This window comes from Thermoascus crustaceus (assembly GCF_041956765.1).
Source record: "Thermoascus crustaceus strain CBS 181.67 unplaced genomic scaffold VTN00scaffold_4, whole genome shotgun sequence".
In the NCBI taxonomy this organism is placed as follows: domain Eukaryota; kingdom Fungi; phylum Ascomycota; class Eurotiomycetes; order Eurotiales; family Thermoascaceae; genus Thermoascus; species Thermoascus crustaceus.
In genome coordinates this window covers 647630-661395 of record NW_027192530.1, presented here as the reverse complement: position 1 = coordinate 661395, position 13766 = coordinate 647630, and the positions used below count along the sequence as shown (strand labels likewise).

Below are 13766 nucleotides of genomic sequence, written 5' to 3'. Positions count from 1 at the left end.
CAGGGACCGACCTGGTGGCTTACAAGCAAAATTAGGTATCCATGAATGTTGCAATGAACAAACCTTGATGATTATGAGCGGAACCACAGTGAACGACCATGCGGAGGAGCAAACAGACCGTTTGGTGCCTACGTTTGCTATCTCAGCTTGCTTGTTAGCATGTGTTACACGATATTGATCTCAATCAATAATGAATTATGCTTTCTCCGTGTCTTTTCACTGCATCGTGTCATGGGACAGCAGAAGCCAGGTCTGCTGCCAGCTGATTCCCGTTATGATCAATCAATTATTCTCAATAAATAATATCAGGGGCGTTGTCCCTGATTTCTTTTTCATGTTTCCTGTTTTGTTCTGATGACCTGTATTTCATGTCTCAGTATTCCCATTCAGGAAACTTCAACCTGTTCTAATTCTAAATACCACAGAGCCCAGATGGATCCATGAGAAACCCATCTTATTTATCTCCAGTACACTCTGACCAACGAACTAACCGGAAGAAGATAACAATGCCTTCCTTCAGCAGAAGATCCCGCCGCCAAGCTCCCTTCCCCTTCTCATGGTACTGGCGCGGGGAACCCCTATCAAAAGGCGAAGTAAGAGGCGACATCATCATGCCGCAGGACATCGACATCGCCCTTGATATGGGCGTTGGTGCTGGTCCACCACGAAGAACACCATTGTCATCATCATCCGTCGCAGCAGTTGATGCCGATCGAGAAGGAGAAGGTCTTTGGCGTCGCGCTCCTCTTCCGCCACCCGGTACTCCGATCCGGAGACAGCGTGGACCAGGCCCCAGTCCCTATCTCAGTAATGGAGCTGGACGTGGCTTCTTCAGCGGCGAGAATCTACCTCAGTTGGTACGAGGAGAGGGACGGGGATTCTGCTATGGAGGTCCTGGTCCTGGCCCTGTGCATGGTCATGACCTATACATCACTCCTGGGAATCATTACCATCCTCCTTATAATGATAATAACCTCCCTCCAGCTGCATATCCTTTCCCAGGACCGCCTTGTCCGGGTCCTCACCAGGGAGGCACTCACTTCCCTCCCGCACCTGAAGCCCCATGTTGTAGAGCTGGAGCCGGAAATCCCAGTCCAAGGCCACCACTACCGCCACCACAAAATGGACCATGTCCCACCTGCTGCAGAGAGGTATATCACTGCTGCTGTTCTCACAGGAGAGAACAGACACCAGGAGCAAGAGGCCGTCATCCTTTTTTAGATCCCCATCATAACCACCACGACGAAACCACCGCCAGCAGCAACATCACCTTCAAATCCGATTTCGATTTCGATCTCGATACCTCCATATCCACCTCCAGCATGTACGACTTCTCCACTTCCTCATGCTCCTGCTCCTCCTTGAAGAGTGACAACACAGACACAAACACAAACACAGAAACCGAAATCATTTCCTTCGACGATAACGACTTACCTCGTTTTCGCCATCGTTATCCTCATCATTATTACCACATGGATTGATATCGAGATCACGATCCCAGCAACATGTCCTCATCACCACCACCACCATCATCATCTTCATCAATATTCTCATTCCCAAGCACAAATCCAGTATCCGTCGACTCCTACCACCACTACAACTATTACACTGCTGAAGAAGACATCGACACCCAATCAACGATCACCCATGATTCTTCTAATCCCACTCTCGTCTGTCGCAGAGGTAATAGCCGCTCATTACAACCGGTTCGTGTTCAAGTTCATGATCACGATCATGATCCAAGAACCGCAGAGGGGAACGGGTATTGACTTGTGAGGGTTCCACCGGGGTATCGTCGAGTATACAGATAGCAGGTAGGTTTGGAGAGAGACTAAGACTAGTAGTAGTAGAGTGGATGGATTGTTAAGAGTCAGGTTTTCTATTTAGACATAGGTATTATTATTATTATTTCTAGCTTGCATTTAGATCTCTTCATCCCCACTGATGAAGTGAGGGGTCGATAGACAGTGCATAAGTAACCTTATGGCCCAGAACTAATACCTGTCTACCTAACCCTACCAATACAAAGTGATAAATAGTACTTGCCAATCTCGACACTAAATCAAATCAAAATATCTAATGCTGACTTCCTTCATCTCAGACGTCCGTTTGTCAGGTCAAGAGATAGTACACATACTTACGCGACACACGAACCCCACTCTAAAAGTGGAAGTAGATTAGGACGGTACTAGTAGGCTACTAGTAGGTAGAGACAAAAGCGGGGTTCTCATATAGCAGCCTGAGGCATGAACAAACCAATTGATCAGACCAAAGCAAACAACAACACCGGCCGAACCGATCGAGTCAAATGACATACATCCATGTAACAGAATATGCATTAGCTTCATACACCCGATGACTCACCAACTCCTATGTGCCTATCTTCTCCCCAAACTACCAGCCTCGCCGACCACGACGGTCATCTTGACTGGACGGTACTATTTCCCTCCGAGCGACCGACAAGGCTGGGTACCTAACTAACCAGTAATAGAGGGAAAAAGAAAAAGTGCTTTGGGAGTAGTCTTGGGCTCTGGAGATGGCGCAGCCCTGCAAAAAGGACCCCTGCGACGTCTTATCCATTCCTGACGATCGGGTCGATGAGGCTATCTATTACGATGAGTTTGCAGTTTCAGGTCTTGCGACATGGATACATAAATCATCAACATCGACATGTACTGTACGATGGTGTAGACTACCAAACCTCTGCAGATGGGTTCAGCCTCTTCAGTGCTCATTGATAATGGCAGGTTCGTGTGCCATATTTCTTTTATTTTTATTTTTATTTTTTGTTTTTCTCTTTCCCCTCATTCCCATACTCCTTGTAAACCCCCTATCACTGACTAGACCAGCGAGGTGGATGGGACGCGATACGCCCACCCCAGCACAGACAGTGATATATCCTTCGAAGTAGCCGTCTTCTGGTCCAAGGAAGACTCTCAAGACGATGAAGAACTAGATCTGGCAGTGGCTCTTAGCGCTTCTCTTGCTCAGCAGACGATTTCAGATCTTCCACCCGATGAAAGGCCCCTCACCGAACCGTCCGAATGTATCGCCTGTCTGGAGACGCTTTCCCCATCATCCTTTCCATCAGAGAGCATCACGTCTGCCTGCGATCACTCAGCTCGCGGTAATGTTGACAAACGAATCTGCACGACTTGTTTATCTCACCATTTGGATGTTCAGCTGAACGAATCCGGCCCAAACCACTTGACTTGCCCTATATGTCTCGCTTTGATGACATACAGCGATGTACGCAAGTGGGCTTCCCAGCGGACGTTTTCCCGGTATGACTCGCTCAAGACTCGAGCGGCCGTCTCCTCCGATCCAAACTTCATCTGGTGTCGCAACCCCCGCTGCGGTTCAGGACAGATGCACACGTCAGGCCCCTCGTCCCCGATCGTCATCTGTCAAGCCTGCGGAACCCGCGCATGCTTCAATCATCCAAATGCTGAATGGCATGAAGGCCTTACCTGCCATGAATTCGACCACCCAGAAGCCGCAGAGGAACGGCGTAGGCGGGAAGCTGAAGAGCTAGAAGCCCTAGCACGTCAACAGCAGGAAGAGGAGGACCGGATTCGCAGAAGAATCCAGGAAGACGAAAAGGTAGCAAGGAAAATTGACGCTGAACAGCGTCGTAAAATGCCTCGAGCTTACAAATTACAGAAAGAAAAAGCATCAAAGAGACCACGACAGCAGCAAGAAGCGGAACGAAATCGGCAAGTCGAAGAGGCACGGAGACAGAAAGCAAGGGAAGAAGAACAGACGCAAAGACGAAAACAGAGAGAAGAAGAGACCAGACAGGCAAGGGCTAAAGAAGCAGAGCGGGCTCGAAGGCGCAATGAAGAACAGAAAGGAGAGGCTGAGGTGCTACGAACAAGCAAGCTGTGTCCTGGCAAAGGATGCTCTTATCGGATATACAAGATTGACGGTTGCAAACATATGACCTGTAAGTGTTCTGCGAGCCTGGTGGGGATTAGCCAAGTATAACTACTGACTTTTATTCTCGAGGTACAAGATGCCGTCACGAATGGTGTTGGATCTGTAATCAACCTTGGAGAAGCGGCCATTTAAATGAGGAATGTGGATAACTGGTCAGAGTTGCACAGGGCCTTTGCAGGTAAATTGGATGTTAGGACGGAGTATGTATTCCTTTTTCTCTCAGATACCAGTCCGCATCCTGGAGATGCGACTTTTAACGATATATGTTGACCTATTACAACCGAAAGTGACCTGTTAGCGTCAATGTTTGTCACTGTTAAACGACGTCAATAATCCAAGACTGGTCCTAAGTATACTAGAACAATAAGCGCTCGAAGTGCTCTGAAAAGCAAATGTCTGCGATACACAGATTCACCAAGGAGCATCTGTCAGAATGAATAACACCCTAGTTTCCACCTTCAGCCATACTCCGGACGACGCACAGAAGACGATGGCGCATCCTCTATTCGACTTGAGCACTCTCATCCACGGACCTTCCGTAGCAGATCGGATACAGTCTTTCCCAGAAATCGTACATCCTAGGGCTGTTCTCCTTCTCCGATACCAGCCACTGCGCAAATGTGGTCTCAGTCCGGGTTGGGTCTGAACTTCGGAAGTCGACAACCTATGGAGAGCAATATAATGATCCAGTCAGTACACAAGTTGGCTCGTACATGTGTACGTGGTCAATCCTCTGGCTAACAACAACAGGCCGAAAGCGTAGCCTAAAATTCCCTCTCTAGCTACCTAGCAATTTCCCTAGACTTACCTCTGCATACTTGCCCAACGCCTGGTGGTACTTCGTCGTCAATCCCAGCTTCGCCCAAAGAGCCCGCCTATCGATCCTTCTGGCTGCCGCAACATATACTTTTGAAACATCCTCGCGCCGTTTGTCGTCCCCCACAGCACCCCACGGGAGTTTGCGACCCTGCCGTTCGTACATAACTTCGATGAGCCGGGTCAGGATGTCCGCCTGCCAGGTTACAAGCTGCTCATGCCGGAAAGAGAGGATATGCATCTGCAGCGTGAGAAGCTCTCTTCTGAGAGAAAGGGTACTGGTGTGGAGCTTCTCCATCTTGCGCTCGAGGTGGCCGTTACTGGCATGAAGGGCAGTGAGGGCAATGTCATAGTCCTGCATGTGCATAGATTGTGCTTGAGTAATTCAGACCTCATAGTTGTGCAGAAGACTGGATTGGATGTAGGATAGACACGTACGTCAAGTGGAGTTGGCATCGTGGCGTAGGATACACCCGGGCCGTACAAGCGGGGATTCATGGAAGCCATTAAGAGAATGAGTAGGGCTTTTCTAAAATTTATGGTAATGAATGAATGTGGCTGTATCTTTATGCGTGGATGTGATATTGAGCGCCCGAAGGAATGGCAGCTTTGATGGCCCGGCGTTGGATGTTGTGAAGAGTGAAAAATGGAGCGAAAGGGCGGATATATTAACTGAAATGTTGGAGCGCAGGAAGGAACAATCGATGGGTCATACTTCAAATTTGAGCACTAGGTAAGAGCGATTCTCTATAAACCGAATACACGAAAGCAAGAAGGATGAGAAAGCGCGAATCTCAAGATATCGACAAAACAGCTTCAAAACTCGTCATAAACTGCATGTATGTTCACCTAAGAACCTGTATCCAAAAGACCGTAAACCTTCCAGTCTAGAGCACGCATATCCAAGACCAAAAACAAAAGGGAAACCAACAGTGCTTGTCTTCAAATTACAACTTACTTTCACCACCAAGCTTCCCAAACTCGATGACCAGCTTACCAAACTGGCTACCTTGCTTCATCTCATCAAAGAGACTGTCCAAACTCGCGATATCATCCAGGTCCGTGCGGAGGACACGGGAAATGACGGGGTGGATCTTGTGCTGCTTGACAAATTCGACCATATCCTTGAATTCCTTGCGAGAACCCATCGTGGAGCCCCGGACGTCGATGTTTTTGAGAACGGCTTGCATGAGGAACGGCATCTTCGGGGAGACGGTCATACCGTACACGGAGATGACACCGCCAGCCTAGACACCGTTAGCGATATGCAAAATCCCAATACACGTTTGTAGATAATATCTCATCGGGCTGCCGTGTGTATGAAGGCTCTCTCACCTTGAGCAATTTGACACTCTTCTCGATGATATCTCCACCGGCACCGTCGATGATGGCGTCAAAGTTCTTCTTCTCGGGAGGAAGCATACCCAGCAGCTTCCTCTCCCAACCTTCTTCCTTGTAGCTCACACCACCCTTGGCACCCAGTTCAACCGCTTTTCGGATTTTCTCCGCGCTTGAGCTGGTCACATACACGTCCGCGCCTCTCGCGACTGCAAACCGCAGCACAGTCAGGGCAACACCGCCACCGATGCCAGTGATAAGCACCGCAGCTCCCTTGCCCGAATTCTTCTCTCCAGCCTTGGAGACCAGAGCCCTCCACCCGGTCAGTCCAGTCAGGGGCAGCGCCGCAGCCTCTGCATCGGACAGATGCTCGGGGGCCTCCTCAACCTCGGTCTCGTCGATCGTGACATACTCCTGCAGCGTTCCCTTGTTGTAGAATTTCGTTCCACCCATGATCTTATAGCCCGTCGGGTCCTCCGGTCCATCGGGAGAGTCCTTCCACCCCAGTCCGGGATTCAGAATGACCCGCTTCCCCTGCCATTGCTGCGGGTTCTTGACGTCGGGACCGACAGAGACGACGGTACCCACACCATCTGAACCGAGCGGCACGTCGAACGTGACTCCAGGGTATAGGTGCTGGCGGAGGAAAAGGTCGCGGTGGTTCAAAGAGGCCGCGTTCAGCTTGACCAGCAGCTCGCGGCCCTGCGGGGTCGGCTGTGGGAGGGTACGCACTGCGAGGGGATAGTAGACCTGGCCCGGCTTGCCAGGCTTGCCGTCGACGTTAGTGATGAAGATGGCTTTTGACATGTTGCATTGAAGGTTCTTGGAATGGTCCTGAAAAAGAACTGTGCTATTGACAAGCTCGAGTTGTGCCGTGCGGGGTTGTTCTTATCGATAGCTCGGAGAAGAAAACCGAAGCAGACGAGGTCGATGTTATTGGCAGAAGCACTACTACTCGTTCTCACCAGGAGCTTGATACTCTTCCCAGCTGTCTTATAGTCAGAAGTAGGTAGTCATCTTCACTCCTATAACCGGTGCAAGAGGGGTGCCAATTCGATCGGTTGTGAAGGGGACTCCGCACCTCAAACAAACAACCAGTTGTCAATGGAAAAATAGAGGGATACTCGCGCGAAGATGACGGAAAGGGACAGACTCTCCTGCGACAAGACCAATTGAAAGAAATGGCACGATCGACGGGGACCCCCGCGTCTATATATCCCCAGACAGACTCACGTTCTCCCGCGACGCTCAACCCCACACACAACGCCTCGGAGCTCCCCCATCTAGATTATTAAGTGACCTCCCTGACATATCCTTGTTCCCACTTGCTGCAGACGCATACGCCCTACATACGGTCACTGGATTATTAATTAACCTGCCAGCTGGGTGATACCCGCAGTTACACAATCTAGTCTTTCGTTGAGGACTGCCCCGGCACGGTGACGTCGCTGCGATGGACCGAGGTTGTTCGGCTCGAGGTCGGGATGTCGTGATGCTGCCGCAGAGGTGCCCATAGGTACAGCTGTATGGCATATGAGGAACAAGTGGTAGACAGCATTACTCTAAGATTAGGTGTAGGGCATTTTGGATGTAGGATTGACATCCTTAACATTTCTATCAGGTTATGCGGATTGAAAGTCGTACCCGTACCCATATTAATAGAGCTATATTATTATTATTATTATATCCAAGTTTAACGTCCATACCGAGCCTTTCGGCTATGACAGACCGATCTCTTGGGCGAAAGCCCCTATCAGTTTCTAAATTCTTCTTTGATCAATCCGTGCCTTTTCCTCGCCCCAGGCCGCCTAAATGCGCAGGGCTTTTGGGCCCTAGAAGCCCTCCTTGGTGTCGCTGTCAGTTTGGGTGTCACCTACCTGCTGCAGGCCACCCTCCCCTGCTATCCCTCCCCCTCTCGATCCGCCTCTTCTAGAGCCTGTAGCCCCCATTCATCGTCTATTTGTGCTCTGACAATTGCCCGTGTCTCTTCTCCTGGGGCGCAGCCTACTCTTGTGTCTGCTAGAAACTGCAGAATAGCCTTGGTAGTCCTAGGGTCCCCAAAGAGCCTTCCCTCAGGGTGGCCCTGGGCCATCGTCGGTATGGCAACTCTAGCCCTGGTCAAGTTCTTGTATAGAGCTGTTCGCTGCCGTCGCCACTGTCTACACTCGAACAGGAGGTGGTAGACTGACTCCTTGGGTGCCTGGCACCCCTGGCATGCCTCTGATTCTCGTGCCTGGGTCTTTCGTAGGTAGGTCCCAATGGCCGCATGGCCTATTTTAAGCTGGTAGTACCGACTGGCTATCTTCTTTAGGGCTGCAGCAGCTACTGGGTCTTGTCTCCAGCCAGGTTGTGCCCTATTTAATAGAGCTATAATTGCTAATACAAAATATCTTCACCATCTCTACTGAGGAGTATATATAACTGGAATGGATTTATGTAGTTATTGTCTGTTTCTTTTTCCACCGGACACTGAGATTCTCAATTTGGTCGTAATTTGTCAGAAAAACTCACAGCTGATATATGCACATACTTTGTCCTTTTTCTTGGCAGATTATATCAGCAATGTCCTGAACATGTACCTAGATGCCAGGTACTTATCAAGGCAATCTTTTCCCTTTTAATGAGCGACGGGATCAAAAAAGAAACAACACAAAGAAGGACAGTTAACCCCGAAAACGATAGGCTCTGGTGTCAGAGAGTAGAAAAAAAAGAAGTGGCCAGCAGTCCCAGCTTTTGTTCTCTTTTCTAACGCTGCATGTTCTGCGTAGTTCACTGCTGCGATTAAACCCATTTAAATTACTATTTAACTGTTCACTGTACAGTAGGAGGCTCCAGCACATCTTTACACAGTAAGATAGTGTCAGCAAGAGTCGCATAGATGTTCAATAGGTAGGTCAAGTCATACCATGGATGCCCAAAGCAGGTCCTAGTCACAGCCGCAGTCACCGCCATCGCTTGAGCCTCTGTGCAGACATCCATAGCGCAGATATTGACGGATTTTCTGAAACTTTTAGTACTGCAGAGGCAGACGGTATCATTGGGCAAGCAGGTGGTAGTGGCCCGTGTGGCTATTCGGATACAGGATATCTAAGTAAGTAGGAAAAAAAGATATGCACTTTGTTAGCTTTCTTCCTGTATTGTATTGGAAGTGAATGGTATGTGATCCAGCTAGACAGCAAAATTGGAAAGCTTACCCCACACGGAGGCACGCCTGGGAAAGGGGTTATTAGATCAATGTCTCCAAGAGGAGGAAGAGGAAGAAGATGGGACAGAAGAAGAAATTACGGCGGAATCTGCCATGGCGGAAGTTGCCACGGCCAGGAGACAAGATGGGTATAAAACTTCTTGGTTCTCCTGGCCAACGGTTTGAAGGAGGCGTGGGATAAGAGGAGTCAGCAAAGCGGGATTAAGAAGAGGCTGTTAGATAGGTGAGAGAGATGGGCAGAAGCGAGAGTTCCACATGGAGTTGGTAGCACAGGAAACATCAAGATAAGAAGGTGAGAACGAAGACAGATATTGGAACTCGCCATCTGACTTCTCCGAGGAAGTATGTAGATGTAACGCTCGTTGGCTACATAATACAGGGCCCTGTGTACCTTGCGTTTTCCTGTACTTTCCCTGTCCACGTGTGGTGCTCTTGTAGTATTGTATTACTTCCTCCCTACCTATTTTAGAATTGAGACGAGGGCGCGTGAGAGGTTCCTGACTTTTGTGACCACATTTAAAAGTAGTTCAACTGCTTGTGCTAGTGAAGATCCAATAGTAAGCAAGAGGAGCAGACTGAAGAGCGTTACGCAGATGCAGCAAACAGGCTATTAAATAAGGAAGGTAGTAGAAATAGTTGGATAATACCTGATGTATTACATAATGTGCCACACCAAGGTCGCCAGAGATTGCCTCAATTTCTATTCTAGATTTCTATCAGCGTCGAGTCTTGAACATCAGGAATATGGAATCAGCTGAACAGGTCTAAAGGTACCTCGGTATAAGTTGAAAGAAAACCGGTGATTAGAGAAAACAGGTATAAATCTATATATCAAGCCATGCTTAGTCGATTAATCTGCATATAGTATGACGTGCAGGCTCCTGTAGGTCGACCCCGCAATGGAACGAAGAATCCATGTCAGCATAAGATTGGGATCTTTGTTGCTGAATTTCAACGACGCTGTGGGGGTTGTGTCATTGCAGCACGTTAACAGGGAGGTTTTTGCAACCGGATCCGCCTGGGACAAAATCTGCAATTTCTACTAGAAGTCTTAGGGCAGGCACTTGACAGAAGATTCAACTCTGTACGTGTAGTGTTGCTGGCCTGAATATTGTGCAGCCAACATGTTCCTTACCACGGTGGCTGGCTGAATTATTCAACTCCCCTCTCCGATTATTTCCGCCCAATCAGCTACATAATCATTAAGATTAATTTCGGTGCGGTACTAGTGCAACATGATGGTTAGATTTGTAAACAAGCACGTGGAGTCCTCAAAACTCCTGTGGCTACTCACTACTCAACGGATCTATATACTACAGGCTCCAGCTAAGGTCAAACCCTAGCTATATAGAGTACCCTGAACTTCCATATCTGCGCGCAGACGGGCTTCAGGGGTGAGTTGCAAGACAAGAAGAACTGGTGGCATCCTTCCATGCATCTTCTTAAAAAATGTAATTTCATTGTATAAAACTTTTGATCGAGTAAGGAGACTAAATAATAGCGAAATGAGTGTGATCTCTGTCAGATTTATCTTTATCTGTAGTTTTGACTGCGTATCAAGCTAGCAATGAGTGAACTCCTTAGAACCTCCCACAGGACATATCCGTATTTGACCCGGCCTGAAGGAGTGATAGTGGGAAATTACTAAGGGTAAATAGCTATGTAGAATCCGCGCCATCAACTGAAAGAAAACTCAAAAAAGGTTCCACGCAGAAATCTCCAGCGTATGTCTGGCGATTTGGGCCAAGGAATCTCCAATAACGTGCTGGAATTGTGGTCCTGCGACCAGAGCTACTGAGTGCACTGATCATTCCTATCACCAGACTTGGCATCGCAGCCAGCAAAGCAATAAGAATTTGCAGTGATAGACTCCAATAATACCATAAGGAGCAGCAGCCAGCACATGGCCGCATTTGTGTGTTTGGTAAATGCAGTTGGAGGCTTGTTGTCCTTGGACTCTCAGCAGGAGTACAAGAACAGTTGCAACGCCAGCAAGTGTCTTAGTGAAGGCCATCTTTGCTTAGTGGTAATGAAAAGAACTAATATAATACTGTAATAATATGTGCTATAGTTTCATGCAACTTTTTTGCTGGGTATTTTAAGTGATAAAATAGAAGTTTGAGTTTCGGGAAATCTTCAAGGAATTTATATCTTGTCTAATTTTAACTGTTTGTAATACTTGTTTCATACGGATCTGTTTGCGGGTGACACTCAGTACTATCATCACTGGATTTGAAAAGAGATTGTAAAGATCCGTGAACTAATTGGTTACGTTTGGGATCCCTTACCACCATATTATGATGTACAAGAAGGAAATTAGACTATGTTACACCACACATGCTAGCTGTGGGTTACTGTGCAAAATCCATAATGTATGCATAACGTGTAGGACAATCCCCATGTCTCAGATTCGGCGATTTCGCCAGATAAGCTTATAATAAACTTATCATGATTGATGGAGCTCAAGATCTATATAGAACCTTCTAGTTGAGACAGATCTTGTTGTATGGAATACAGATCTCATCCTCAACGAAGGTATAGAACAAGGATCGTGGACCCCACACAGTCCCTGCATCTGACTCTCGTCCGCAGGCTGGGCAGAGGTGCATGCTGGGGATGCCATCTAGCTCCACCGCCATTTTCGCATTGCTTTCTCGAAAGGGACCTGTGATCGTTGAAATAAGTTCACAATGCGAAACGACGTAAGTCTTAGTGAGGAAAGTATCAGCTACTAGGAAAGAACCATATCATCAGTCGGCGCAATTCTTGAGTTCCACCACTCATATAACATTTGGTCGTGAATGGTGTTCCAGTTCCTTCTTGTAAGCTCACCTAAGTCAGTTTTTCCCGAAAAGGAAACAGTACCAAACGCATATGTAATACAATATATCTCCGCAATTTTCTTGTTTTACATACAAGTAGGAAGGGGACTCATCACTCCGTGGAGTACGCCAGGAAAACCACGCACCTTCATACGCAGACAATATAAAATATGGCGTGCATTCATCAAGATACAAGCCCACTGGCTCTTCCAAGAAACCCTCCCACATCACAACGCCACCTCCAGATCCAACCATCTCAAACCACAATCCACCAGACGCAACAAGGACCTGATGAGACCGTACACGGTCCTTCCTCGCATAGACCCCACTGGCCTGGAGCTCTTCCTCCGTTCCAATATTGTGGGAGCCAGGATAAGTCTTGTACATCCCATTCTCCGGTCCTAGACCATGCCTTACTGGTATATAGATTGAGATAGCATTGTTGAGGCACGGATGCGCCCCTAGGAGCTGCGATTCCGCTTCGTTCCCAGCAAAACAGACCACCAACGGCCCTTGCCGTATCGCGTCTCGAACGCTCTTGAATTTGGATATGATATGGATCCCTACCTGCGGGCCTGCGTGAGCATATAATACCAACGACTGGTTTAACCAAGAGGAGGAGGGGAGAAACTCACATTTGTCTTGTGGTTTATGAAATTCTCCCATGCTTGGTCATGTCTCTTTGGGCACTGAAATAGATGGTGGATGCCTGACCCGATGTTGCTCTTGGATGGTATAATTCATTCCTCCCGATTGACCTCTCAACGGCTTCGACTACCTCCTCAGGTGGCTGCTCGCAAGCAGTGATGTAATATCCTTGAGTCTCCATATCGATTATGTTTTGTGTGTCCCGGTTCTGTAATAACACCGTGTATATAAGGGCCTGGTTGCTTCCCGCAGGATGCGGTGATGAAGCGAACGTAGTACGATGAAGTAGGAGGTACTTAATGTAGCAACAACACCATATGCAGTTATACCATCACCAAGCATGCGAAGGCGATGTGTATGACTTATATTGCCTTCTGAGAAGAAAGCACACAAAATGTATATGGATACATAGACGGTAGACAGATAAGACCATAACCCAAAAACGATCTCAAGGATGCGGCACACAGCATCCCCGACATAATTTAGGGAACGGAGACGGAGCACAAATACCCGTCGGCGTACTCATGACCGTAACTATCCTCGTGGTCGTGGTCGTAGTGGTGGTTGTAATCGTAGTCGTCATATTCGTACACGTCTCGATGCACTGATCGTTCTCTGCCGTACTATTATTTGATAGGCAACGGGCCTCGCAGAAAACATTTGCCTCAATACTGCCTTCTATATCCACGCATCTGTAGAGGACTTGTGACAGTTGTGCCGTTGTGAGCGGGGGGATGATGGATGGTGTGTTGTTCACCGCGGTGGTGAGCTCGGGTACTGTGTAGCCTTGATGTTGTAGATAGGTGAGTATTAGTTGATGTTAGATGTCATTATCATTGCATGGTAGAGGAAGGAAAAGAAAAGAAAGAATTATAACAAAGTCATCACAACGAGAATCAGGTGAATACCGTAGGTTCCGGTTAGCGTAAAGCCGCATATGTTCTGTCCGTATATACAGGGGGTGACGAAGGTGACCAACGCATCGAATGCTTGGCCGT

The 13766-nt window shown here is 48.0% G+C and overlaps 5 protein-coding genes across 5 annotated transcripts; 2 read left to right on the top strand and 3 right to left on the bottom strand.

Annotated features, from left to right (window-relative positions):
- Positions 1-705: 705 nt before the first annotated feature.
- VTN00DRAFT_6819 (uncharacterized protein) lies at positions 706-1221 on the top strand (the record flags this gene model as incomplete). Its single annotated transcript, XM_069433497.1, has 1 exon — positions 706-1221. One exon carries the CDS (start codon positions 706-708, stop codon positions 1219-1221), a length of 516 nt encoding a protein of 171 aa, XP_069286873.1.
- Positions 1222-2709: 1488 nt separating this feature from the next.
- Positions 2710-4071, top strand: VTN00DRAFT_6818 (uncharacterized protein; the record flags this gene model as incomplete). The annotated part of the gene is made up of 4 exons (XM_069433496.1): positions 2710-2747; positions 2850-3603; positions 3664-3946; positions 4016-4071. 4 exons carry the CDS (start codon positions 2710-2712, stop codon positions 4069-4071), a joined length of 1131 nt encoding a protein of 376 aa, XP_069286872.1.
- Positions 4072-4441: 370 nt separating this feature from the next.
- On the bottom strand, positions 4442-5116 carry VTN00DRAFT_6817 (uncharacterized protein; the record flags this gene model as incomplete). Its single annotated transcript, XM_069433495.1, has 2 exons — positions 4442-4603; positions 4748-5116. The coding sequence occupies 2 exons, from the start codon at positions 5114-5116 to the stop codon at positions 4442-4444; spliced, it is 531 nt and encodes a 176-aa protein (XP_069286871.1).
- Positions 5117-5702: 586 nt separating this feature from the next.
- VTN00DRAFT_6816 (uncharacterized protein) lies at positions 5703-6900 on the bottom strand (the record flags this gene model as incomplete). The annotated part of the gene is made up of 2 exons (XM_069433494.1): positions 5703-6002; positions 6091-6900. The coding sequence occupies 2 exons, from the start codon at positions 6898-6900 to the stop codon at positions 5703-5705; spliced, it is 1110 nt and encodes a 369-aa protein (XP_069286870.1).
- Positions 6901-11781: 4881 nt separating this feature from the next.
- Positions 11782-12507, bottom strand: VTN00DRAFT_6815 (uncharacterized protein; the record flags this gene model as incomplete). Its single annotated transcript, XM_069433493.1, has 2 exons — positions 11782-11963; positions 12267-12507. 2 exons carry the CDS (start codon positions 12505-12507, stop codon positions 11782-11784), a joined length of 423 nt encoding a protein of 140 aa, XP_069286869.1.
- Positions 12508-13766: the final 1259 nt, after the last annotated feature.